At 44.6% G+C, this 26,489-nt stretch overlaps 1 protein-coding gene across 8 annotated transcripts in view; it reads right to left on the bottom strand.

The window, feature by feature from the left end:
• LOC132582139 (protocadherin alpha-C2-like) overlaps positions 1–26,489 on the bottom strand; it is a 341,397-nt gene that overhangs the window by 180,713 nt on the left and 134,195 nt on the right. The window contains exon 1 of one of the 8 annotated variants that reach the window (XM_060253607.1): positions 17,654–20,122. The exons of 6 other annotated variants lie outside the window; for them this stretch is intronic. In XM_060253607.1, coding sequence (XP_060109590.1) covers positions 17,654–20,014 — 2,361 coding nt within the window. In that variant the 5' untranslated portion in view covers positions 20,015–20,122. Of the gene's footprint in view, positions 1–9,097; positions 11,570–17,653; positions 20,123–26,489 lie in introns of those variants that run through there. One more of the 8 variants, XM_060253606.1, reaches the window with a different exon arrangement.

The raw sequence follows: 26,489 nt of genomic DNA, 5'->3' as shown, positions 1-26,489 counted from the left end.
TTCTTGGTGGATAGGAACACTGTCTCTCCTTCTTTCAGCTCCCACTGGAGGGCATGCTTTTTGTCAAAGTGCCGTTTGTACTCCCTCTTTGCCTCCTCCAGATTCTCTTGAATTACTTTCCACCCCTCCCTCAGCCCTTCCCACCATTGTTGGCATGAAGTGGGTTCCTGAGAACCGGATGGTAAGGGGAGGTTGGGGAAAGGCTTCCCTTCATACCCATTGACAATTTGGAAGGGGGAGGTCTTGGTGGAGCTATGAAGGCTGTTATTGTACCCATACTCCGCAAAGGGCAGGAGCTCCACCCAATTTGTCTGTTGGTAGTTGATGTAGCACCTCAAGTATTGCTCCAGAAGTCCGTTCACCCTCTCCGTCTGTCCGTCCGTTTGCGGGTGGTACGCGGAGCTAAGTCCCTGCTCGATGCCGGCCAATTTGCAAAACTCCCGCCAGAAGTTGGCAACGAACTGCGGCCCGCGGTCACTAATGACCTTTTCGGGGAATGAGTGTAGTCGGACCACGTGATTAAAGAATAATTGGGCCAACTTCTTGGCTGTGGGGAGTTTTTTGCAGGGGATGAAATGGGCTTGTTTAGAAAAGGTGTCAACTACCACCAGTATCACCGTCTTCCCTTGGGAAGGGGGTAGTTCTACGATAAAGTCCATTGACACCACTGCCCATGGGCGACTGGCCGTGGGGAGGGGGACGAGGTGGCCCGGTGGTTTCCCTCCCCGCCGTTTGGACATAATGCAAGTGGGGCAGGCGAGCACAAATTCGGAGACATCTCTCTTTAGGCGGGGCCACCAAAACTGACGGATGATTAGATTAAGGGTTTTCACGTACCCGAAGTGGCCCGCTAAGCGGTTAGAGTGGCATTGCTCCAAGACCTCCTTTCTCAGGGACTTCGGCACGTAGATTTTCCCCTTGTGAAGCCAGACCCCCCCCCCTCGCCCTTCTCGAGCCCTTCCGGGTGTTCGTCTCCTTCCAGTTCGGCTTCTGTGGCGAAACGTTCTTTTTTGGGTAATTCAGGGGCCCCAGTCTGTTTCCCTGAGCGGGTGGTGACCCCTCCTGCAACTGCCGAAGGGGGGATGAGGGAATCGACTACCTCCTCTCTCTGACTTTCGTGCTGAGGCAGGCGCGATAGCGCATCGGCTAAAAAGTTTTTGGTGCCGGGGATGTATTTTAACACGAAGTCAAATTTAGCAAAGAACCCCGCCCATCGAATTTGCTTGGCCGTCAATTTACGGCGGCCGGTGAGGGCCTCCAGATTTTTGTGGTCAGTCCAGATTTCGAAGGGGACTCGGGCTCCCTCTAGCCAAGATCTCCAGGTCTTTAAGGCAAACATTACTGCGAAGGCCTCCTTGTCCCAGACCGACCAGATCCTCTGCTCGTTGGAAAATTTGTGGGAGATATATGCACAGCGGCGTAGTTCCCCCCCTTCATTCCTCTGCATCAATATGGCTCCTACGGCGACGTCGGAGGCGTCACATTGCACCACGAAGGGCTTTAATTCGTTGGGGTGAGCCAGTATTGGTTCAGAGGTTAAGAGTTGTTTGAACTCTTGGAAGGCCCGGTGGCATTCTGGCGTCCAAGTTAAGCGCGCGCCGGGCTTTTTTGCTTCATCCCCTTTTCCCTTCGTTTTGAGGAGCTCGGTGAGGGGGAGCATCACCCGGGCGAACCCCTTTATGAACCCGCGGTAAAAATTTGCGAACCCGAGGAAAGATTGTAGCTGCCGTCGGGTTCTGGGGGGCTCCCAGTCTAGAACCGCTTGGATTTTGGCGGGGTCCATGGCTAGTCCCTCCCCTGACACTCGGAAGCCCAAATAGTCTAGTTCCGTTTTGTGGAACTCACATTTAGACAGTTTAGCATACAGTTTGTTTTTACACAAGGTTGTCAACACTTTCCTCACTAGGGGTACATGCGATTCGAGATCTTTCGAATAGATAATGATGTCATCAAGGTACACCACCACCCCCTTGTACAGGAATTCCCGTAACACCTCATTTATGAAATTCATAAAGACCCCTGGTGCCCCCTGAAGCCCGAAGGGCATCACTAAATATTCAAACTGTCCCATGGGAGTGTTGAATGCTGTTTTCCACTCGTCTCCCTCTTTAATCCTTACGCGGAAGTACGCGTCTCGGAGATCGAGTTTGGTGAAAATCTTTCCCTCGGCCACAGTGTTCAATAGGTCTCTTATCAGTGGGATCGGGTAAGCATTGGACATTGAAATCCCGTTTATCCCGCGAAAATCTGTGCAAAGTCTAAGCCCCCCATCCTTTTTCTTGCGGAACAGGACCGGGGCCGCATGGGGGGCCGTCGCGGGTCGGATGAACCCCTGCTTCAAGTTTTTGTCAATGAATTTTCTCAGTTCCGCCTTCTCTGCCCACCCCATCGAGTACAGCTTTGCCTTTGGTAGCGCCTGCCCTGGGAATAGTTCGATGGCGCAGTCCGTCGGGCAGTGCGGGGGGAGCTCGTCGGCCTCCCATTCGCTAAAGGCTTTCTTCAAGTCCCTGTATTCTTTGGGTATCGACCTAACTTCCTCAAGTGTGAGGCAAAGTCTCTCGTTCTGGGGGGGTGCTTTCGGGCCCCACTCGGCCCTCCAGTGGTGGTGCTCACACCGCCAGTCCGGGAATCGCACAATCTGCTCGGCCCATCGAATGTCCGGTTGGTGCCTGGCCAGCCACCCGGCTCCCATCACTACATCGAAAGAGGAGGATGGGGCTATGACGAAAGTTTCTACTCCCCAATGTTCTTCCGTTCCCATGGGGGTGGCCTGGGTCTCTAGTGTGCAAGGTTCTCCCCTCATAATTGATCCATCCATTTGTTCGAATTGGATGGGGTGGGGAAGGGGGGTTGTGGCTAGCCCCAGCGCCTCCACCAGGCGCGGGGTGATGATGTCTCGGGTGCACCCAGAATCGATCAGGGCCCTGGCGTGCATGAATCTTTTGAGATTGGGGTTCAAGAGGGTGACTGCCATAAACAATAGCCCCCCGGTAATTCTCACCGTTAGTAGTGCCGGCGTTTGGTCGACCTGCCTCGCGGCACCAATTAAAGCAGGTCGCTGTCGTTTCACGCCGACTCTTGCTCCCAGGACTCCTCACTGGATTCTTCTATGGTGGTAATATCCTCGTCAATCGCCAAGGAGGTGGCGACGGCGCCCCGACTGGGCTCCTTCGAGCGGCTACCTTTCTTCTTCTGTGCCGTGGACGCTGGTTTCGGCGGCGTCGGGGTTGGCGTTGGTTTCACCGGGCAGTTGGCGGCCAGGTGGCTGGGGTCTCCACATCGGAAGCATTTCCGGGCGGTGGCCGAGGGGGTCGAAGTCATGGGGCCTCGCTTTCCCTCGGCTTTGCTGGGGGAGGGGGTTGGCTTCCCTCCCTTCTTACTTTGCTGCTGCCGCCGCATTCCGACGTGCTGGAGGTCCGTTTCCACCTCTCCGGCCAGCTGGATCCAGCCCACCAGGGTGTCTGGCCTTCCCTGGTGGTAGCACCGATCGAGGATGTTCGCGTTCAGGCCGTTCTTGAATGCGGTATATTTCATTACTTCGTTCCACCCCCGGGCTGCCGCGCAGAGCCCCATGAACTCGGTAGCGTACTCGCGGGTGCTGCGGTTGCCCTGTTCTATCCTTTGTAAGGCCGCGATGGCTTTCTCCTCTCGTAGGGGGTCTCCGTACTGTCGGAGCATCGCCTGTAGGAAATCGGCCACCGTGGCTAGCTCGGGTTTCCTTCCCGTGTAGAGCCCCACGTACCATTTCCGAGCCGGCCCTCGTAGTTTGGAGGCGATGTGGTTGACCCGGCTCGCTTCTGTGGGGTAACCTGCTCCCCAGTGCGTGAAGAACATGTTGCACTGGATTGTAAAATACTCCACTTCGTCCCCGTCCCCATCGAACGTGATTTTCAGTTCTCTGGTTCCCCCCCCGTCGCCCCCGGCCGGGGCGATCGGGGCCGGCAGCGCCGGGGCAATCGGTCCGCCGGGTGGTGGGGCCGGGGGGCCCACCGGCGGCCCAACCGGTGGACCGGCGGGCGGTCCGGCCGGTGGCCCTGCAGGCAGCCTGGCCGGAGGACCGGCGGGCGGTCCGGCTGGTGGCCCTGCAGGCGGCCCGGCCGGAGGACTGGCTGGCGGTCCGGCCGGCAGCGCCCCTCCGCCTGGGGGACCTGCGGGAGGCCCGCGGGCGCTCCTCCGCCTGGGATCTGGCCCGCAGGCCCTGCTCCCTGGAGTGCGCGTATTTGGTCGCGTATCGCCCCCAGGTTCTGCTGCGTCTCCTCGGCCATCAGGGTTCGGGATGCGTGGACCTCGTCGTGGATCTCCTTCACCCAATCAAACAATTCGTTGCGCAGTGTTCGGATTGGGTCCCCCCCGCCGTAGGTGCCGAGCCCCTCGTCTCTGGGCTCGTCTCCTTCGTCCTCTCCGCCGCCCGTGGCGAGGATCCGGTAGCGTTGCTCCGCGGCCTCCATTGCGGCCGTAGACTTCCTCGGACTCCAGGTTCGGGGAGGGAAGGCGTCAACGGAGAAAGGTGCGGGGACCTTCAGTTTCCTCCTCGCCCCTGTTAACTTCGGGTCGAGGGGTTCCTCGTCGGGTGGAATGTTGGGCTCTCCGTTGTTTGGAGCCTTTGCCGCCATCGGGCCAGGTTGCCAGTACAGATAAGTCCAAATACAAAAGGATTACTGTTATAATGCCAGGACTTGGATGAACTTCAGTCGAGTCCAATACTTGTTGCAAGTTAAGACTTTTATTGAAGAACTACAGTACCAGAGTAACGAAATAACAGTAATGGCGACTCCTGGCAGTTGGTTACATTTTATGCTGGCAGCAAAGCACAATAAAACAATTATTCACACGGTCTCAAGCAGTTGTCTGTATTCCCAGAGTTCGTTATCAGAAGGGAGGATGCTCCCTTGGTGCGAAGGCCAAACGGCCTGTCTTCAAAGGGCACCTGTGGATGTTAAGCAGAGACTATCTGTCGCCTACCCCGCTGCCCTAAATAGTTGGCATAGCAATGAGGCCAGGGTTAATGACCGTTGTCAAGCACTCTAAATTACAACATGGAGTCAGTGTGGCTAAAGCAAGCAAAGCAAAAGGTTACAAGTCCTGACATGCCCAAGCAAACAGAAACATATCTGTTTCTGGAGAGCAAAACTGTACAATTAATTGAGTAATGGTGTGGACAGTACAGATTACCTCTGCACTGTCATACTGGCAGCTTGAGAATGTTACTTCAACATAGTCCTTCTAGACCTCTCAGCTGGTTCTGTGTCTCACTCCTGAAGTTTAAATTCTAGAAGGACTGGATCAGGAGCCTAAAACCAATTCTCCTAAACATTTCTCTCTAAAACTCCCAGTACCTCAGACAACTAAAAATTCAACTCAGTTATTCAGTCATACTGAAATTCCCAACATCAGGTTTTCACTTCGCAAAGTAGAAGTCCCAGCAGAGGGCTCTGAAAAAGAGGTATTTAGCTCATCTTCACCATGTGCACAGTGGCATTTAAAGGGCTGCATATTAAACTTGGTGAAAAGCTATGATCTACTTACTCCAAAGCTATATATATTATTACTCACATACTGTTTTTTCAACCTTCTTTTAAACCATTTCCTATTATATTTTTCCCCATAGCTTTCACGTTGCACGTTGCTTTTAAATGGGTCGATCAGAGTGCTCTACCAGATCTTGTTTCATGAGACGTCAATCTGCATTAGCGCAGGCGCAGTGATGCCCGCTATCTGCACTATCGAGCAGATCCAGCGTCTCCTCCCTTCTCCACGAGAGACCTCGCACACCCGCCATAATCTCATTCTCGAGGGCGGGGATGCACGTTGCTTTTAAATGGGTCGGATCACTAACAGTTTTGCTAGTCCGTTGGCACTACTTTTCCAGCAAGAGCACTATGCGTACAGAAAAAAACCCAGGAATTCAAATCAGTTCACATCTAGTTCACATCTAGTTTCAATAGTGAGTTTTGTTTCCAGACATAGGGGCGGGTAAACAATTTAGCGAGCCAACATTCATTCGCTCATTCAGTGACGCAGTGATATCACTTGCAGGGGGCTTTGGGCGGGAAGCGGTGGTGCGCTTCCGATGAGTCGCCAACGATGGAGCATTCAAACAGAGAAATTCCGCTCAGGAACCATCAGAAGAATTTTGTTCCGGATTTAAAGCAGTATCAAATTAGTCTGCGCCCCAGTCGTCTCAATGCGGGACTCGAATGAGCTAACCACCATTCGCAGATGCTGACGTTTGGACAACCACTTAAAATCCGACATGTTTCCGGACTCCACTCATGCCCGTTGAGGGATTTTCTGAACGTCTGACCTCACCCCAGATCTTATAAACTGTGACTTAAGCTCTGGTTGATTGTATGTCTGAAAAAATGGCCACTCCTCTATGTTGGAGGTTCACAGACTAGATTTTGAACCAGAGTTTGTTCCTGGCTTGTGAACCAGGCTTTACACTAACTGTGACTGGTTGTGTCATCTGAATGAAGAACCCCAGCTCGTTGAGTCATGCTCCCCCCACCCTCCCCCCAGTATACAGCAAGTCCTTTTTGCTCTTGTTGCAGTCTGTTCTTCCTGGAATTACCTCTGAATAATCCTCCATCTTTCTCAGAAAGTCCTAAGCCCCCATTCTCCCTCCCAGGTAATAATGACTCATCAAAATGTAATGCATGGTTCTTGCCTATGTAGATAACGGGATGACAGAGGATCTCACAAAGACATTCATCTTGCCCAACAAGTAGAAACTGATCCACACAAAATGGTGATGTCTTTGAAATACACAACATACCGAACAACACCCTTCCCCTTCTCTTTTTCCTCCCTACCCTCAAAACAAAGCATTTTGGCAGCATGGACAATATCTTTGGGGATGTGAACAATTTACCGGGATGCATTCACACACACACACCAAATTTATGCAGAGGGTATGCCCAAAGTCAAGACGGATTGACTGCTTCCCCTGCACAGCAGAGATGCAACATGCAGAAATCACATGACCTCTTCTTGTGAAGTACTTCAATAAAACTGAATTCATAATTTATAAACCATCCAGCCTACAACCCCATTTGAAGGACAAATTTGAAGGACAAATTTTCAAACTGATATTGATTAAAGCACATAGTATCTTTATCGGTATACATAGTCAAGAAATTAGTTTTTTTTTCCTACTGATTATTGACTGGCATTTTTTTAAAAAAAGGTTATGATGTCCTTTCAGGAGCCTGCCTGTTGTGGCTAAAAATAAGATGATAAAAAATTAAAAGATAGAAATTAAAATACACCATAAAACACAGGCAATAAAAACAGAAGTTTAAAACAATGATTGTAAGACTAAAACAATGTGTGTGTTTTTAAAATCAACCCCTGAATTAAAAGCCTGGGTGAACAGAAACGTTTTGGCCGGGCACCTCAAAGAAAGCAACATAGGCATCAAGTGAACCTAAAGGGGAAGGGCATTCCTGAAGTTAGGTGCCACCACATAAAATGCCTTGTCTCTTGTCACCACCTGCCCACCTCTGAACGTGCAGCCAGCAGAGCTTGTGAGGCAGATCTTAATGAGTGAGCAGGGAGAGTCCTTATTTCTTGTCTTGTTTAATATTTACTTAACAGCAAGAACAGGATTTAAAACTTTACATTTTTAAACTAGATAATCCATTTGAAATGATTTCGCCTATGTATTTAGTTACATTTAGTTTAGTCACAGTACTTTTGTGAGATTTTATATAATGTCAGGGCATTATTATTACAAAATTAGAAAATGAGAAATTAGAAAATGGGATTGACATTGCGTTATCTGCACAAAATCAAAAGTCACAATTTCTTGTTTACCATTACACTGTACTATGCCTATAATATGCTATTATTCAGAGATGGAAGATCAGTACTGACAGAGCAATAAACAATCTATGTAGGCATCCTGATTTTGACAAGCGATTCTATTATCTATAAACCCCAGTTTCCAAATTCCTTTGTTATTCTTGCCAAGTAATACAAGCAAGAAGTGGGCCTTGTAGATGAAGACACCATGCAAAGAAGAGCAGACATGGTTCTCCATGGCTGAGGATGCTATTATATTTCTAATATAATTATATATTATGTTAATATATTATAACTAGCATCAGAAGCATATCCCTAGATGCATCCCTTTACTTCATCCCATATAAATAAAACTGGAGGAGAGTAAAGGACTTGTTCCATTGAAAGCAAACCCTGCCTCCCACACCTGATGACACCTAGCCAGAGCCTTGCAGGGGATTGCTATAGGGGCTTGCAGGGGATTGCTATATGCCCACAACAAAACACAAAACCACTTCCCTGTCGCTATTTTTATTTTTACAAATAGGAAATAAACCATTTTAATCAGAGTTGTTCTGTTGTTCTTCAGAAATGTTGGTAGGCAACAGAGAACTTGATGCCTCCAGCCTGTGATTGTTTCATGCTGCTTTATCTGGATGGTGATTTTATGAATGAATAATTTGGACGGCCTCTGGAGAGGCGCCATAAAAATCTTCAAAATAAGCAAACAAGCAAGCATCTGGAGCATGCGCATGTGTGCCCAGACCTTCCTCCACCTGGCTCAGCAAAACATCCGCAAGTCTCTGAAGTGGTAACACACAAATCTAATTTATTTGAAACATCTATATGCCACTATTTCAGATAAAATAACGAATAGTGGTTGATTTCACCATACAATACACCCAAGACATTAAGCATCACCTATCTGAAAGGAATCCTTAAGAAAGTAGATACAAGGACACAGCTGAGCTCATCTTCTAAAACAAATAGAGATTATCTTCACACACATCCAACACCACTGTAACATTGTCACTGAAGGATCACTGAAGATTACAAATATTAATTAAAGTACAAACGGAATAGATATTGAGGGCGGGGGAATTAAGTAGTGCTGTACCAAGAATGAAAGTGAAGAAGGATCATTATATACTGAAAAATAATCAGTGAGATGTATGGTAAATAAAGTTTTTTAAAAATGAATAACATAAAAAACTTCTTTAAGTAAAATAAGTTCCTTCTATATTTCATGGCAAAAGGAATAATGAATACAAAAACATGGCAAATATGCCAAAAGAGAATAATGGCTGCAACTCACCGGCACAGCAGGATTCGGGACCATCTCCTTCCCACTCTCGGCCAAGACAGGAACGTTGGGGGTGAAAACCATGAGGTCACTTTTGGCACCAGCATCCCCGCTCACCCCCGCCAGGATGTGGCTGTGGCGATTGGAATACGACCAGCTGCCCACTTCACTGGCACACACCAGTGTGGCAGTGCCAGGACCATACATCATTGACTCCTTGTCCTGGCTCTGGCATCGCAGTGCCACGTACACGAGGATCACCAGCAGGAACAAGCTGGACACCGAGCAGATGGCGATGATCAGGTAGAGATTGGTGGTGTCTGCCAGAGGCTTTGTACTCCCTCCGGCCCTAGAGAGGCGGGCATCGCTCTGGGCAGCCTGGGCACTGGCCACCAGTGACACACTGAAGGTGGCTGTGGTTGACAGAACCGGCTTGCCGTGGTCCTTCACCAGAAGAAGCAGACTCTGGCTGTTGCTTCCCTCTGTCTCCTCCAGAGCATGTGTGGTACTGATCTCACCACTGTAAAGACCCACACGCCATAAGCCACTGGATGCATCATGCAACTCATAGCGAAGCCAGGCATTGTAGCCCGAATCAGCATCAAGGGCATGGATCTTGCCCACCACATGCCCAGCTGACACTGGAACCTTCACCAGAGTAGGGTTATCCTTGACTGGACCAGACACTGCAGGTGCATTGTCATTTTCATCCAACACAAAGACCTGCACAGTCACGTTGCCACACAAGGAGGGCAGCCCAGAATCCTTGGCCCTCACCTGGAACTCCAGCAGCTTCACCTCCTCATAGTCCAAGGGCTGCAGGGCATACAGCTTCCCACTCTCTGAATGCACTGAGATGTAGCTCGACAGAGGCCAGAGCTTCTCATCCAACCAGTAGCTGACCAAGGCGTTCTCAGCCACATCTGGGTCTGAGGCAGACACTGTGAAGATGTGAGCACCAGGAGGGTTGTTCTCCTTCACAAAAACAGTGTAGGAGGGCTGTGCAAAAGTGGGTGCATTGTCATTCACATCACTGATTGGCACCACCAGGCTGCTGCTGGATGACAGTGGGGGGTCCCCTTGGTCTTTAACTAGCAACAGCAAACTGTATGCAGCCACCTGCTCCCGGTCCAGTGGCTCAGACAGTACGAGGGAGTAGTAATTCTTGAAGGTGGACGTCAGCTTGAAGGGGAGCCCAGAAGGCTGCATTGAGCAGGTTACTTGCCCATTGGCCCCTGAGTCGCTGTCTGAGATACTGATGAGGGCCACCACTGTCCCTGGTGGAGAGTTCTCAGGCACTGGCACAGACAGGGATGATACCGTCACTTCCGGGGCATTGTCATTCACATCCAAAACCTCAATCACAACTTTGCAATGTCCTTTCATGGGTGGGATGCCTTTGTCAGTTGCTTCTACTCCAATTTCACCCAATTTTATGGTTTCAAAATCAAGTTCTCCAGTTAATCTTATTTCTCCATTACTTGCATCTAACTTAAACAATGTGCCTAAATTATTTGGGTTTACACTTCTTATTGAATAGATAATATCTTTGTTAATTCCTTCATCAAGATCTGTTGCATTGAGACTAATAATTAATGCTCCTATTTTTGCATTTTCCAAAAGTTTTATTTTATACACAGACTGATTAAAAACAGGTGCATTGTCATTTACATCCAGCACATTGATCACCAGGTGAGCAGTGCCAGTTTGCTCTGGTTTGCCCCCATCAGTGGCTGTTAATAATAAATTATACACATGAGTTAGCTCTCTGTCAAGAGGTTTCCTCAATACAAGAACTAAAGACTCACCATGTTCCTCATTTCTTTGAACATCCAAGGTGAAATGTTCATTTGGACTGATTTTGTAGTTGATCTGAGAGTTTGAACCAATGTCGTCATCAGAGGCTCCCTCTAGTGGGAAAGATGAGCCCAGAAGAAAAGCAGATTCTCCAATATCCAGATTTTGCTCAGCTGCCGGGAACAGGGGCGCATTGTCATTTATGTCCTTGATCTCCACTTCCACATGGAAGACTCTCAGGGGTTTCTCCAGGATCACTTCCAGGTGAATGATGCATACCGGCATCTTGGTGCATAGCTCCTCCCGGTCTATCCGGGAATTTACAAATAAAATTCCATTCTGAAGGTTCACTTCAAAATAGTCCCTGCGGCCTTGGGACACCATCCGGAACATCCGAGGCATGAGTTCACCCACCTCCAGCCCCAAGTCCTGGGCAATGTGGCCCACAAAGGTGCCGTGCTGGGATTCCTCTGGAACAGAATAATGGAGCTGCCCACTCCCCATTTCACAAGCTGTATGGAGCAGAATCAGCCGCAGCAGCCAAGATCTCACCAGGAGGCATCGGTGCAAAACAACCATAGCAACGGTAGGTTATATTCCTGGCTTTAAAGATTATATCCACTCTCCAAAGATGGCATTAGATGGTGGGAAATGTTGCAGTATCCATTCCATCTTCCTCATACAGTCTCTTGTTCTTGCTGTGTGGCTGGGAGGGGCTTTGATCTTTGTTAGAAAGAGCATTTCAGCTTTCAGTGGGCAGCGACATCTTGTGACAACTGGTATAAACGCCCAACACATTTTATTTTACATTTCTTTTATTATTGTGCTCTGGACTTTACCTGCACCTTCATTATGTTGCTTTCTAGCATCATGCCATGCAAAGCTAACTCAGAGGTTTTAGATCAACATTTTGGAACAATCACAGTAGCTCCTATCAATAAATCAGACACAATAAAAATAGGTTTTAATTGGGTCCAAATGAACCCAGATGAAAGTCATCCGGCTTCCATAGAGCTGCGGTTTGGATCTATCAATTCAAAAAGTTTTATATTTTCTTAGTATTGCAGAGATGTGTCGTCTGTACTAGATGTTTCCACTAGAACACATATTTTCCTCTTTGCTGTATAATGACAGAGGACCAAGTGAGCATTACTTCTGACCAGCAGCCCAAAAGAGAGGAACCTCCAGCCCACCTGACTGACCTCTCTATTAACCTATGTCTATGTTTTTACATTAGGCCAGGGGTTTTTTTAATTAGAGGTAGCTTTTCTTTATTAAATCATAAAGTATTTCACACTTCCTTCCATATATTAAAAAGGCATCTTTTGGAGAGTTTAGTACCACACAAACATCTAACCAATTCACTGTTTTGCAACAAAATAACATATCAACTAAAATTATGTAATATGTTGACAGGATTAATATTAAGAAGATACTGTTTAATTGTGATATAATTATGTCTTTATGTCCAACCTTTATGCTATCAGACACATTTAACTTGGCACTGTATGTATTAGAGTCATTAAGCAAGTTGTTTAAAGGTAATTTAAGAAAACTGGATCAAGTCAAAATGGTTTTATCAGTAGATTAATCAACTAAAGCTTGCCTGTTGATTAAGCAGCCACTTTTAAACAATGATGGAAATGTTTAGATGGGAGAGGCTGAAAGTTATAGAACCTTTGTTTGTTTTATGGGTTTATTTTGGCCTTCTTCAGTTACTGTAATCTGGAATGAAAAGAAATTTTGTATGTGTGCCTACTGATAGAGACAGATGGTTGACCTCTAGCACTTATCCAAAGTTTCTTTTAGAAGCTATTGTTCTATGAACATCTCAGGTGCTATCTCCAATTATAATATTACAGAATTAGGATTCCAAGAATTGTTGTGTAGCCCAGGTTGGAAACTGATTTATAAATCACTGGTTCATGAATGGCGTAGTTTACTGGCTGGAAGAACCAATGAGTTAATTCAGATAAATGCCATGATGACTGTAGACTGACTTTTTATTTATCAAACAGAAAACAAAGTGAATTTACCAAGTCAGACAAGATGGATAGTATTCCACACTGATAGATGAAAAATAAACAGAAGAATCGGTCAAAGAGCAGAAAAATCCAAGCATCCAGATTTTGAGATGATGCCTACCAAAAAAAGGTCCCTTTCCTCACTATTTTCATCATCTCCTGCATCGTTACCTTTAAGTAGGACCACTGCATGTACTTTATGATACCTGAAATTCCAGGTCCATATCTGGCACTACAATGAATTAAAGAGAAGAATACATAGCCATGTGAGGTGAGGATATGTAGATCCTTCTTGTTACTAAATTTAGTAATCTTTACATGATTTGGAGTACAGAGTATGAGGAAGAACCCTTCAAATGCCAAGCCTGAATTATGTGTGGGGCTGCTTACTGGTTGACTGGCTGTTCCATTAACCTTTCCATTATCTTGTTGGAAAGTATGAAAAAGAACTCAGACCTGGGATGAGTTATCTTGCTGACTGACTGATAATTTAAAGGAAGAAGAAAAACCCTTTCGGAAGTGTCCATTCAACTTTGGATCTTCTTTGAGAATTTTCCAAATTATCTTCATAGTACATGGATTTAGATTAATATCATATTACTATCAGTTTGTCTGAAGAAAGGTAACTATTCAAATTCATAATAAACAAAACCACCAAGGATATCACAACTAAAAAGCCTTGACATAATGGAAAACGTGGAAAATCTCTGAAGAAAGAGGCTCATTCGCTGCCCAAGCAAACAGAAACAGCTATGAGAGTATATCTGTTTCTGGAGAGCAAAACTGTACAGTTAATTGAGTAATGGTGTGGACAGGACACACTACAGATTGCCTCTGCACTGCCGCACTGGTGGCTAATGCTTGAGAATGTTGCTTCAACATAGTCCTTCTAGACCTCTCAGCTGTACTTGCTGATTCTGTGTCTCACTCCTGAAGTTTAAATTCTAGAAGGACTGGATCAGGAGCTGAATACCAATTCTCCTAAACATTTCTCTCTAAAACTCCCAGTTCCTCAGATAACTCAATATTTAACTTCAGTTATTCCGTCATACTGAAATTCCCAACATCAGGTTTTCACTTTGGAAAGTAGAAGTCCAGCAGAGGGTTCCGAAAAAGATGTATTTAGCTTATCTTCACCATGCACTCAGTGGCCCTTAAAGGGCTGCATATTAACCTTGGTGAAAAGCTATGATCTATTCCAAAGCTATATACTGTATATTATTGCTCACATACTGTTTTTTCAACCTTCTTTTCAACCATTTCATATTATATTATAATCTCTCCTCAGAGTTTGCTTTACTATGTATAGTTCAGAACATATGAAGATATATGATTTTATCGGCACATTATTAAAATACAATTCTGTCATTACTTTAAATCATGCCCATTTAATAGAGTTACCAAGCTCAATGTAAGGACCGGACTTCTCTCAGAACTACAACACATCTTATAAACTTTGGCTTAAACTCTGGTTGATTGTATGTCTGAAATCTGGCCACTCCTCTCAGTATGTTGGGGGGGTCACAGACTAGATTCTGAACCAGAGTTTGTTCCTGGCTTGTGAACCAGGCTTTGCACTGACTGTGACTGGTTGTTGAAGAATGAAGAACCCCAGCTTGTTGAGTTGTGCTGCCCCCCCACCTCCCAGGTACACAGCAAGTCCTTTTTTGCTCTTGCTGCAGTCTGTTCTTCCTGGTATTACCTCTGAATATGCCTCCATCTTGCTCGCAGTGCCCTGAGCCCCCATTCTCCCTCCCAAGTAATAATGATGATGATCCATCAAACTGGAGTGCATGGTTCTAGCCCAGGGGTGGCCAAGCTGTGACCTGGGAGCCACGTGTGGCTCTTTCACACATATTGTGTGGCCCTCCAATCCTCCTCTATCCTGTTGGCCAGCTTAGAAAATGCATTTAAAATTAAAGTTGCTTTCTTTCCACCTCTCTCCTCCCTCTGCTTCATCTTTTTTCCTCCCTCCCTGTCTTCTGGCTTTCTAACATCTGACATTCATATCTTTCAGCTCTCAAACATCTGACATTTAGTTTATGCGGCTCTTATGCTAAGCAAGTTTGGCCACCCCTGTTCTAGCCTGTGTAGATAAGGAGATGACAGAGGATCTCACAAAAACATTCCTCTTACCAGCAAGTAGAAATTGCGCCACAAGGAATGATGATACCTTCAGAAATACACAACATACCTAAGAATATATATTCCTTCTGCCTTCTCTTTTTATTCTCTCTTTCCTCCCCACCTCCAAAACGAAGCATTTTGGCAATGTGGGCAACATGAACCATGGTCTTGGAGAGGTGAATGATTTACGGGGATGCATTCACACACACACACACACATATACCCTCACCAAATTTATGCAGAGGGCATGCCCAAACAAGTCAAGTTGGATTGACTGCTTCCCCTGCACATCATAGATGAAACATGCGGAGGTCACATGACCTCTTCTTGCAATAGATTTCCCAGAGTACAGCTGTAATTCATAAACCGTCCAGTCTAGAACCCCATGAACTTGAAGGACACATTTTCAAATTCATATTGATGAAAGCAGATAGCATCTTCAGCAGTATACAGTACATAGTCAAGAAATTAGTTTTCCCCCACTGTGCAATGCACTATAGATTGACATTTATTTTTTAAAAAAAGTTATATCTTTTCAGAAACCTGCCTGAAGTGGCTAAAAAAATTAAAATGATAAAAACAAAACATTAAAAGATAGTAATTAAAATCCACCATAAAAATACAGACCATAAAAACAGAACTTTAAGATAATGGCTGTAGGACTAAAATAGTGTGGTTGTTTTTTAATGGACACCTGAATTAAAAGTCTGGGTGAACAGAAATTTTTCGGCCTGGCACCTCAAAGAAAGCAACGTAGGCATCACGTGACTCTCAAGGGAAAAGGCATTCCCAAAGCAGGGTGCCACCACAGAAAATGCCTTGTTTCATGTCACTGCCTGCCTCCTCTGAAGGCACAACCAGCACAGCTTGTCAGGCAGATCTTAATCTGTGAGCAGAGAGTCCTCATTTCTAGCATTGTTTAATATTTACTTAGCAGCAAGAACAGGATTTAAAACTACATTTTTAAACTAGATAATCCATTTGAAATACCTTGGCCTATGTATTTAGCTACATTTAATTTAGTTGCTGTATTTTTGGTAAAATTTTATAAGATAATGTGGTCAAGGGCATTCAGAGCTTAAAAATTAGTAAATGGGATTGACATTGTGTTATCTGCACAAAAGCAAAAGTCACAATTTCTTTTTTGCTGTAGAAGGCTTTCAAGGCTGGAGTCCATTTGTTGTTGTAGATTTTCCAGGCTGTGTGGCCGTGATCTTGGCATCGCGAGACATGACATTTCACCAGCAACTGTGATGCCAGTCACAGTTACTGGTGAAACGTCAGGTCTCGCAATGCCAAGACCATGGCCACACAGCCTGGAAAATCTACAACAACCAATCACAATTTCTTGTTTACCATTATGCTATAATATGCCTATAATATGCTATTATTCAATCACAGGTGGGAGATCAGTCCTGACGGTGCAATAAACAATCTATGTAGACATCTTGATTTCGGCAATAGATTCTATTACCGCTAAAAACCAGTTTCCAAGTTTCCATAAGGTACTATTGTTGTCAAGAAATGCAAGCAAGAAGTGGAACGTGTAGACAAACACCATGCAAGAAAGAGCAGGCACAACTTCCAGTGGCCGAGGACACAAGTGGCAGGCGATGCATCTGACTCCCGTCTGAAGCATGTCCCCAGCTGCATCCCTTTGCTTCATTCCATATCAATAATTGGGGGGAGAGGATTAAAGGGCTTGTTGCAGTGAAAGCAAACCCTGCTTCCCGCTACTGATGCTGCCCAGCCAGAGCCTTGCAATTGCCTCTGAACCCATCACACCGCACACCCACTACAAAACACAGAACCACTTCTCGGTCACTGTTTTTATTTTTAAAAACAGGAAAGAAACCATTTTAATCACTGTTGTTCAACTGTTTTTCAGAAATGTTGGTAGGCAACAGAGAACTCTGATGCCTTCAGCCAGTGATTGTTTCATGCTGCTTTATTTAGATGGTGATTTCATGAATATATAATTTGAATGGTCTCTGAACAGGTGGCAGAAAATTTTTCTAAATAAGCAGGCACTGGACTCGGAGCATGCTCACGCCACGTGTGCTCAGGGCTTCCGCCATTTAACTCAGCAAAACTTTACAGGACTCTGAAGAAGTGGCAAATAAATTTAATTGATTTAACAATTTTATCTGCTACGACTTTAGAAAAAATAACCAAAATTATAGAGGTTGGTTTCACCACACAATACACCAGAGAGCTTGAACCCCACCTATCTGAAAGGCATTCCTAAGAAAACAGATACAAGGTCACAGTTGAGCTCATTGTCTAAAATAAATACAAATTATCCTCACACACCCAACACCACTGTAACATTGTCACAGAAGGACCACTACAGACTACAAGTATTAATTAAAATACAAAAAGAATAGAAATTAAAGGGGGAAATTAAGTAGTACTGTACCAGAATGAAACTGAAGAGGTATCAATATATTGAAACATAAATTAAACAATGAGATGCATGGTAAATAAACTTTTTAGAAATTAATAAGGTACAAGAACTGTACTTCTTTGAGCAAAATAAGTTGCTTCTCTATTTCAAGCCACAAGGAGGAACAAATACCAAAATGTGGGAAAACAGAATGTGTCAATTACGGCAACTCACCTGCCCAGCAGCATTTGGAACCAGCTCCTTCCCACTCTCAGCCAACACAGGAATGTTGGGAGTGAAAACCATGAGGTCATTTTTGGCACCAGCATCCCCACTCACCCCCGCCAGGATGTGGCTGTGGCGATTGGAATACGACCAGCTGCCCACTTCACTGGCACACACCAGTGTGGCAGTGCCAGGGCCATACATCATTGCCTCCTTGTCCTGGCTCTGGCATCGCAGTGCCACGTACACGAGGATCACCAGCAGGAACAAGCTGGACACTGAGCAAATGGCGATGATCAGGTAGAGATTGGTGGTGTCTGCCAAGGGCTTTGCGCTCCCTCCTGTCCTAGAGAGGCGGGCATCACTCTGGGCAGCCTGGGCACTGGCCACCAGTGACACACTGAAGGTTGCGGTGGTTGACAAAACCGGCTTGCCATGATCCTTCACCAGAACAAGCAGATTCTGGATGATGCTGCCCTCTGCCTCCTCCAGAGCACGTGTGGTGCTGATCTCACCACTGTAAAGGCCCACCCGCCACAAGCCACTGGATGCATCATGCAACTCATAGCGAAGCCAGGCATTGTAGCCTGAATCAGCGTCCAGGGCATGGATCTTGCCCACCAGATGCCCTGCTGACACTGGAACCTTCACCAGGGTAGGATTATCCTCCGCTAGACCAGACACTGCAGGTGCATTGTCATTCTCATCCAACACAAAGACCTGCACAGTCACGTTGCCACACAAGGAGGGCAGCCCAGCATCCTTGGCCCTCACCTGGAACTCCAGCAGCTTCACCTCCTCATAGTCCAAGGGCTGCAGGGCATACAGCTTCCCACTCTCTGAATGCACTGAGATGTAGCTCGACAGAGGCCAGAGCTTCTCATCCAGCCAATAGCTGACCAAGGCATTCTCAGCCACATCTGGGTCTGAGGCAGACACTGTGAAGATGTGAGCACCAGGAGGGTTGTTCTCCTTCACAAAAACAGTGTAGGAGGGCTGTGCAAAAGTGGGTGCGTTATCATTCACATCACTGATTGGCACCAGCAGGCTGCTGCTGGATGACAGTGGAGGATCCCCTTGGTCTTGGGCTAGCAACACCAAACTGTACTCGGCCACTCGCTCTCGGTCCAGTGGCTCAGCCAGTACAAGTGAGTAGTAACTCTTGAAGGAGGACGTCAGCTTGAAGGGGAGCCCAGGTGGCCACAATGTACACGTCACTTGCCCATTGGCCCCAGAGTCCCTGTCTGAGATACTGATGAGGGCCACCACTGTCCCGGGTGGAGAGTTCTCAGGCACCGGTACCGACAAGGATGAAACTGTTACTTCTGGTGCATTGTCATTCACATCTAAAAACTCAATCACAAGTTTGCAATGTCCTTTCATTGGTGGGATGCCTTTGTCAGTTGCTTCTACTCCAATTTCACCCAATTTTATGGTTTCAAAATCAAGTTCTCCATTTAATCTTATTTCTCCATTATTTGGATCTAAATTAATCAACGTGCCTAAATTGTTCGGGTTTACACTTCGTATCGAATAGGTAACCTCTCTGTTAATCCCTTCATCAAGATCTGTTGCATTGAGACTAATAATTAATGCTCCCATATTTGCATTTTCCAAAAGCTTTATTTTATACACAGACTGATTAAAAACAGGTGCATTGTCATTTACATCCAGCACATTGATCACCAGGTGAGCAGTGCCAGTTTGCTCTGGTTTGCCCCCATCAGTGGCTGTTAGTAATAAATTATACACATAAGTTAGCTCTCTGTCAAGAGGTTTCCTCAATACAAGAACTAAAGACTCACCATGTTCCTCATTGTTTTGAACATCCAAGGTGAAATGTTCATTTGGACTGATTTTGTAGCTGATGTGAGAGTTTGAACCAATGTCGTCATCAGAGGCTCCCTCTAGTGGGAAAGATGAGCCCAGAGGAGTATTTTCTGCAATAACCAGATTTTGCTCAGCTGCCGGGAACAAGGGCGCATTGTCATTTATGTCCTTGATCTCCACTTCCACATGGAAGACTCTCAGGGGTTTCTCCAGGATCACTTCCAGGTGAATGGTGCATACTGGCAACTTGGTGCATAGATCCTCCCGGTCTATCCGGGAATTTACAAATAAAATTCCATTCTGAAGGTTCACTTCAAAATAGTCTCTGCGGCCTTGGGACACCATCCGGAACATCCGAGGCATGAGTTCACCCACCTCCAGCCCCAAGTCCTGGGCAATGTGGCCCACAAAGGTGCCGTGCTGGGATTCCTCTGGAACAGAATAATGGAGCTGCCCACTCCCCATTTCACAAGCTGTATGGAGCAGAATCAGCCGCAGCAGCCAAGATCTCACCAGGAGGCATCGGTGCAAAACAACCATAGCAACGGTAGGTTATATTCCTGGCTTTAAAGATTATATCCACTCTCCAAAGATGGCATTAGATGGTGGGAAATGTTGCAGTATCCATTCCATCTTCCTCATACAGTCTCTTGTTCTTGCTGTGTGGCTGGGAGGGGCTTTGATCTTTGTTAGAAAGAGCATTTCAGCTTTCAGTGGGCAGCGACATCTTGTGACAACTGGTATAAACGCCCAACACATTTTATTTTACATTTCTCTTATAATTGTGCTCTGGACTTTACCTGCACCTTCATTATATTGCTTTCTAGCATCGCACCATGCAAAGTTAACTCAAGAGGTTTTAGATCAACAGTTTGAAACAATCATAGCTCCTATCAATAAATCAGTCACAATAAAAATAGGTTTTAATTGGCCCCAAATGAACCCAGATTAAAGTCATGAAAGCTGTGGTTTGGAGCTATCAATTTTAAAAAGTTTTATATTTTCTTAGTATTTCAGAGATGTGTTGTGTATAGTAGGTGTTCCCACTAGAATACATATATTTTACTCTTTGCTGTGTAATGACGGGAGACCAGGTGAGCATTACTTCTGACCAGCAGCCCAAAAGAGAGGACCCTCCAGGCCACCTGACTGACCTCTCTATTAACCTATGTCTATGTTTTTACATTGGGCCAGGGGGGGTTTTAGTTAGGGTTTTTTCTTTATTAAATTATAAGGTATTTCACACTTCCTTCTATATATTAAATTGGTATCTTTTGGAGAGTTCAGTACCACACAAACATCTAACCAATTCACTGTTTTGCAACAAAATAACTTATCAACTAAAATTATGTAATATGTTGACAGCATTAATATTAAAGAAGATACTGTTTAATTGTGCTTTAATTATGACTTTGTGTCCGACCTTTATACTATCACACACATTTAACTTGGCATTAGATTCATCAAGCAAGTTGTTTAAAGGTAATTTAAGGAAACTGGATCAAGTCAAAATGGTTTTATCGGTAGATTAATCAACTAAAGCTTGCCCGTTGATTAAGCAGCCACTTTTAAACAATTATGGAAATGTCTATATGAGAGAGGCTGAAAGTTATAGAACCCTTTGTTTGTTTTAAGAGACTATTTTGGCCTTCTTCAGTTACTGTAACCTGGAATGAAAAGAAATTTTGTGTGTGTGCATACTGATAGAGACAGATGGTTGGCCTCTAGCACCTTCCAAAGTTTCTTCTAGAAGCTATTGTTCTATGCATATCTCAGGTGCTATCTCCAATTAAAATATTACAGAATTAGGATTCCAAGAATTGTTGTGTAGCCCAGGTTGGAAACTGATTTAGAAATCACTGATTCATGAATGGCACAATTTACTGTCTGGAAGAACCAATGAGTTAATTCAGATAAAAGTCATGATGACTGTAGACTGACTTTTTATTTATCAAACTGAAAACAAGGTGAATTTACCAAGTCAGACAAGATGGATAGTATTCCACATTGATAGATGAAAAATAAACAGAAGAATCGGTCAAAGAGCAGAAAAATCCAAGCATTCAGATTTTGAGATGATGCCATAATGCTGACTACCAAAAAAAGGTCCCTTTCCTCACCATTTCCATAATCTCCTGCATTGCTACCGTTAAGTAGGACCACTGCCATGTAATTTGTGATATCTGAAATTACAGGTCCATATCTAGCACTTCAATGAATTAAAGAGAAGAATACATAGCCATGTGATGTGAGGATATGTAGATCCTTCTTGTTATTAAATTTAGTAATCCCAGCATGATTTGGAGTACAGAGTATGAGGAAGAACCGCAAATGACAAGCCTGAATTATGTGTGGGGCTGCTTACTGGTTGACTGGCTGTTCCATTAACCTTTCCATTATCTTGTTGGAAAATATGAAAAAGAACTCAGACCTGGGATGAGTTATCTTGCTGACTGACTGATAATTGAAAGGAAGAAGAAAAGCCCTTTAGGAAGTGTCCATACGACTTTGGATCTTCTTTGAGAATTTTCCAAATTATCTTCATAGTACATGGATTTAGATTAATATCATATTACTATCAGTTTGTCTGAAGAAAGGTAACTATTCAAATTCATAATAAACAAAACCACCAAGGATATCACAACTAAAAAGCCTTGACATAATGGAAAACGTGGAAAATCTCTGAAGAAAGAGGCTAATTCATTGCCCAAGCAAACAGAAACAGCTATGAGAGTATATCTGTTTCTGGAGAGCAAAACTGTACAGTTAATTGAGTAATGGTGTGGACAGGACACACTACAGATTGCCTCTGCACTGCCACACTGGCAGCCGATGCTTGAGAATGTTACTTCAACATAGTCCTTCTAGACCTCTCAGCTGTACTTGCTGGTTCTCTGTCTCACTCCTGAAGTTTAAATTCTAGAAGGACTGGATCAGGAGCCGAAAACCAATTCTTCTAAACTCTGTAAAACTCCCAGTTCCTCAGACAACTCAATATTCAACTTCGGTTATTCAGTCATACTGAAATTTCCAACATCAGGTTTTCACTTCGCAAAGTAGAAGTCCAGTAGAGGGTTCTGAAAAAGAGGTACTTAGCTCATCTTCACCATGCGCTTAGTGTCCTTTAAAGGGCCGCATATTAACTTTCGTGAATAGCTATGATCTGTTCCAAAGCTATATATATTATTACTCACATACTGCTATTGCAACCTTCTTTTTAACAATTTCCTATTATATTTTCCCCCATGGCTTTCAATATTACATTCCTTCTGTAGATCTTAAAATTGTAAATGACCAAAACACTGTCTAAGCCAACTACAGAGATTACAGAACCATCTCTTCAGCAGACAGTCCAAGCCAGGCAGCTCAGAAAATGTTGAATCACAAACAGAGCACAGTTGCAAAGAATGAAATGTTTCCAGAGTTATCAACTAGGCTATTTGTACACATAACCCAAGCCATTGAGCATTTGATGCGGAATACTTGCTCTCACACCTGTTTACTCGCAGGATTGCAAGATGATGAAACAGAAGAACTCAGAATCATAACTACATATACACATTCACAACCATCTCTCCACAGAGTTTGCTTTACTATAGTTCAGAACATATGAAGATATATGATGTTATCGGCACATTATTAAGAGTTGCAATTCGTCATTACTTTAAATCATGCCAATTTATTAGGGTTATCAAGCTTAAGGTAAGGACCGGACTTTTCTCAGAACTACAACAGATCTCATAAACTGTGACTTAAGCTCTGGTTGATTGCATGTCTGAAATCTGGCCACACCTCTCAGTATGTTGGGGGGTCACAGACTAGATTCTGAACCAGAGTTTGTTCCTGGCTTGTGAACCAGGCTTTGCACTAACTGTGACTGGTTGTGTCATCTGAATGAAGAACCCCAGCTTGTTGATTTGTGCTGCCCCCCACCTCCCAGGTACACAGCAAGTCTTTTTTTGCTCTTGCTGCAGTCTGCTCTTCCTGGTTTTACCTCTGAATATACCTCCATCTTGCTCGCAATGCCCCGAGCCCCCATTCTCCCTCCCAAGTAATAATGATGATGATCCATCAAACTGGAGTGCATGGTTCTAGCCCAGGGGTGGCCAAGCTGTGGCTTGGGAGCCACATGTGGCTCTTTCACACATATTGTGTGGCCCTCCAATCCTCTATTCTGTTGGCCAGCTTAGAGAATGCATTTAAAATTAAAGTTGCTTTCTTTCCATCTCTCTCCTCCCTCTCTTCCATCTTTTTTCCTCCCTCCCTGTCCTGTGGCTCTCTAACATCTGACATTCATATCTTGCAGCTCTCAAACATCTGACATTTAGTTTATGTGGCTCTTATGTTAAGCAAGTTTGGCCACCCCTGTTCTAGCCTATGTAGATAAAGGGATGACAGAGGATCTCACAAAAACATTCCTCTTGCCAGCAAGTAGAAATTGCGCCACACAGAATGATGATACCTTCAGAAATACACCACATACCTAAGAATATATATTTCTTCTGCCTTCTCTCTTTATTCTCTATTTCCTCCCCACCCCCAAAACGAAGCATTTTGGCAGTGCGAGCAACATGAACCATAGTCTTGGAGAGGTGAATAATTTACGGGGATGCATTCACACACACACCAAATTTATGCAGAGGGCATGCCCAAACAAGTCAAGTTGGATTGACTTCTTCCCCTGCACATCATAGATGAAACATGCAGAGGTCACATGACCTCTTCTTGCAAAGTACTTCAATAGATTTCCCAGAGTACAGCTGGAATTCATAAACCACCCAGCCTACAACCCCATTAACTTGAAGGACACATTTTCAAATTCATATTGATGAAAGCAGATAGCATCTTCAGCAGTATACAGTACATAGTCAAGAAATTAGTTTTTCCCCACTGTGCAATGCATATCCCATTACTGACTGACATTTATTTATTTATTTGTTTATTTTTAAAAAGGGATTATATCTTTTCAAAAACCTGCCTGCAGTGGCTAAAAAAATTAAAATTATAAAAACAAAATATTAAACAGTCACTGCAGGCCAATGGATACTCCCAACAAGAAATTAGAAGAGCCCTCCATCCCAGGAGACCATCCACACCAAATCCCGAGCCACACACAAATGTGGATACAGCCTTCCTGCCCTACATAAAATCTGTCACCGACCGCATCGGCAAAATTCTCAAACGCGATAATGTTGACACAGTCTTCAAGCCCACACAACAGATCCGCCACATGCTGCGCTCGGCCAAAGATATGAGAGATCCGCTTTCAACCCCTGGAGTCTACAAAATACCCTGCTCCTGTGGTGCAGTCTACATTGGCACTACCCAACGCAGTATCAACACCCATCTCACCAAACACAAGAGACACTGTCGCTTGTTTCAGCCAGAAAAATCAGCTGTAGCTGAACATGCACTTCAGGAAGCAGACCACGTCATCCACTTTGAAAGGACTGAAGTCCTTTCTATGGTCTCACATTATCATACCCGCCTGAACAGAGAAGCTATTGAGATTTACAAACACCAGCACAATTTTAACAGAAAGGAAGAAGGCATTTTCATCCACCAATCTTGGTACCCAGCTCTGCAAAACACCCTACAGACTATAAATTGCAGAAAGTCTCAGAACAATCAGCAAATTCCACAGAACAATCAGCACAGTCAACAACCATCTTCCTTACCTTCAAACCCCTTCCATCCCTCCCAGCAATTAACACAGAACAATGGTCACATTCAACAGCCAGTTTCCTTATCACTACCCTTCCAGGAAGCCCCACCAAACAATGGGCACATCCACAAACCAATTGCCCTTTCATCACACCCCCTCCAGCCTAGAAATAGCAGCTCTCCAGCAGCCCTGGCCCCACTCAATGCACAGCAGCCAAGAAGGTCTGAGCGCCTGCTCCGGCTGCAACGCCACTGAGGATGTTCTCCGCAGCTGAGAACGAAACGTCTGGAAGGAAAACTTTCTCCAGTAGAACACGGCACTTGAGCCCGAAAGATTCTACAAACCCTAATGATGTTACCAGCCGTGAAAACCTGAAATCTTTGAAAATATTAAAAGATAGTAATTAAAATCCACCATAAAAATACAGACCATAAAAACAGAACTTTAAAATAATGGCTGTAGGACTAAAACAGTGTGGTTGTTTTTTAATGAACACCTGAATTAAAAGTCTGGGTGAACAGAAATTTTTCGGCCTGGCACCTCAAAGAAAGCAACATAGGCATCAAGTGACTCAAGGGAAAAGGCATTCCCAAAGCAGGGTGCCACCACAGAAAATGCCTTGTTTCATGTCACCGTCTGCCTCCTCTGAAGGCACAACCAGCAGAGGCAGATCTTAATACGTGAGCAGGGAGTCCTCATTTCTAGTATTGTTTAATATTTAATATTAATAGAATAGCACCCATGACATACTTATATCGGCTGGAAAATTATGAGTTCAGGAGAATTTTTACCCTTATGAGGTGGGACACCCTCCCTTCTGCAGTCTTGGACGGCAGATATAACAAAATACCCTTTGAAGATCGTATAGGCCCCTGCTTTAATGAAGGGATAGAATCTTTAGTGCATGTCCTGTATGACTGCAAGGTGTACAGCATTCACCGCAAAATCCTTTCTTTTCCTGCAATCTTGCCTACCACTCTTAATCAAAAAATGCAACAACTGAAGGATCTTTTGAATGATAGGAACCCTAGGGTTATACTCAAATTAGCTAAATTTGGCTGGCTTGCCACCAGAACTAGAAAGTCACCCATAGCTCTGAAGGGAAATAGGTAGGCATTTTCTTTCTCTTAGTTGGTAGTTTTTAAAATGTTTAATCCCATTATTAACTGTATGTATGTATGTATGTTTTATAATTGATTGTAGCAATTTTACCTTTGTTCTCTCAGCACAATGTATATGGGTTACTGTAAGCGGTATTGGTTTTATCTGTATCAGTTTTGCTGGCTTTTGCTGTGAATAAACTTGCATAATTTAATATTTACTTAGCATCAAGAACAGGATTTAAAACTA

Source organism: Heteronotia binoei, chromosome 14, assembly GCF_032191835.1.
Source record: "Heteronotia binoei isolate CCM8104 ecotype False Entrance Well chromosome 14, APGP_CSIRO_Hbin_v1, whole genome shotgun sequence".
Classification (NCBI taxonomy): domain Eukaryota; kingdom Metazoa; phylum Chordata; class Lepidosauria; order Squamata; family Gekkonidae; genus Heteronotia; species Heteronotia binoei.
This window is presented reverse-complemented; position numbering and strand designations above follow the sequence as displayed.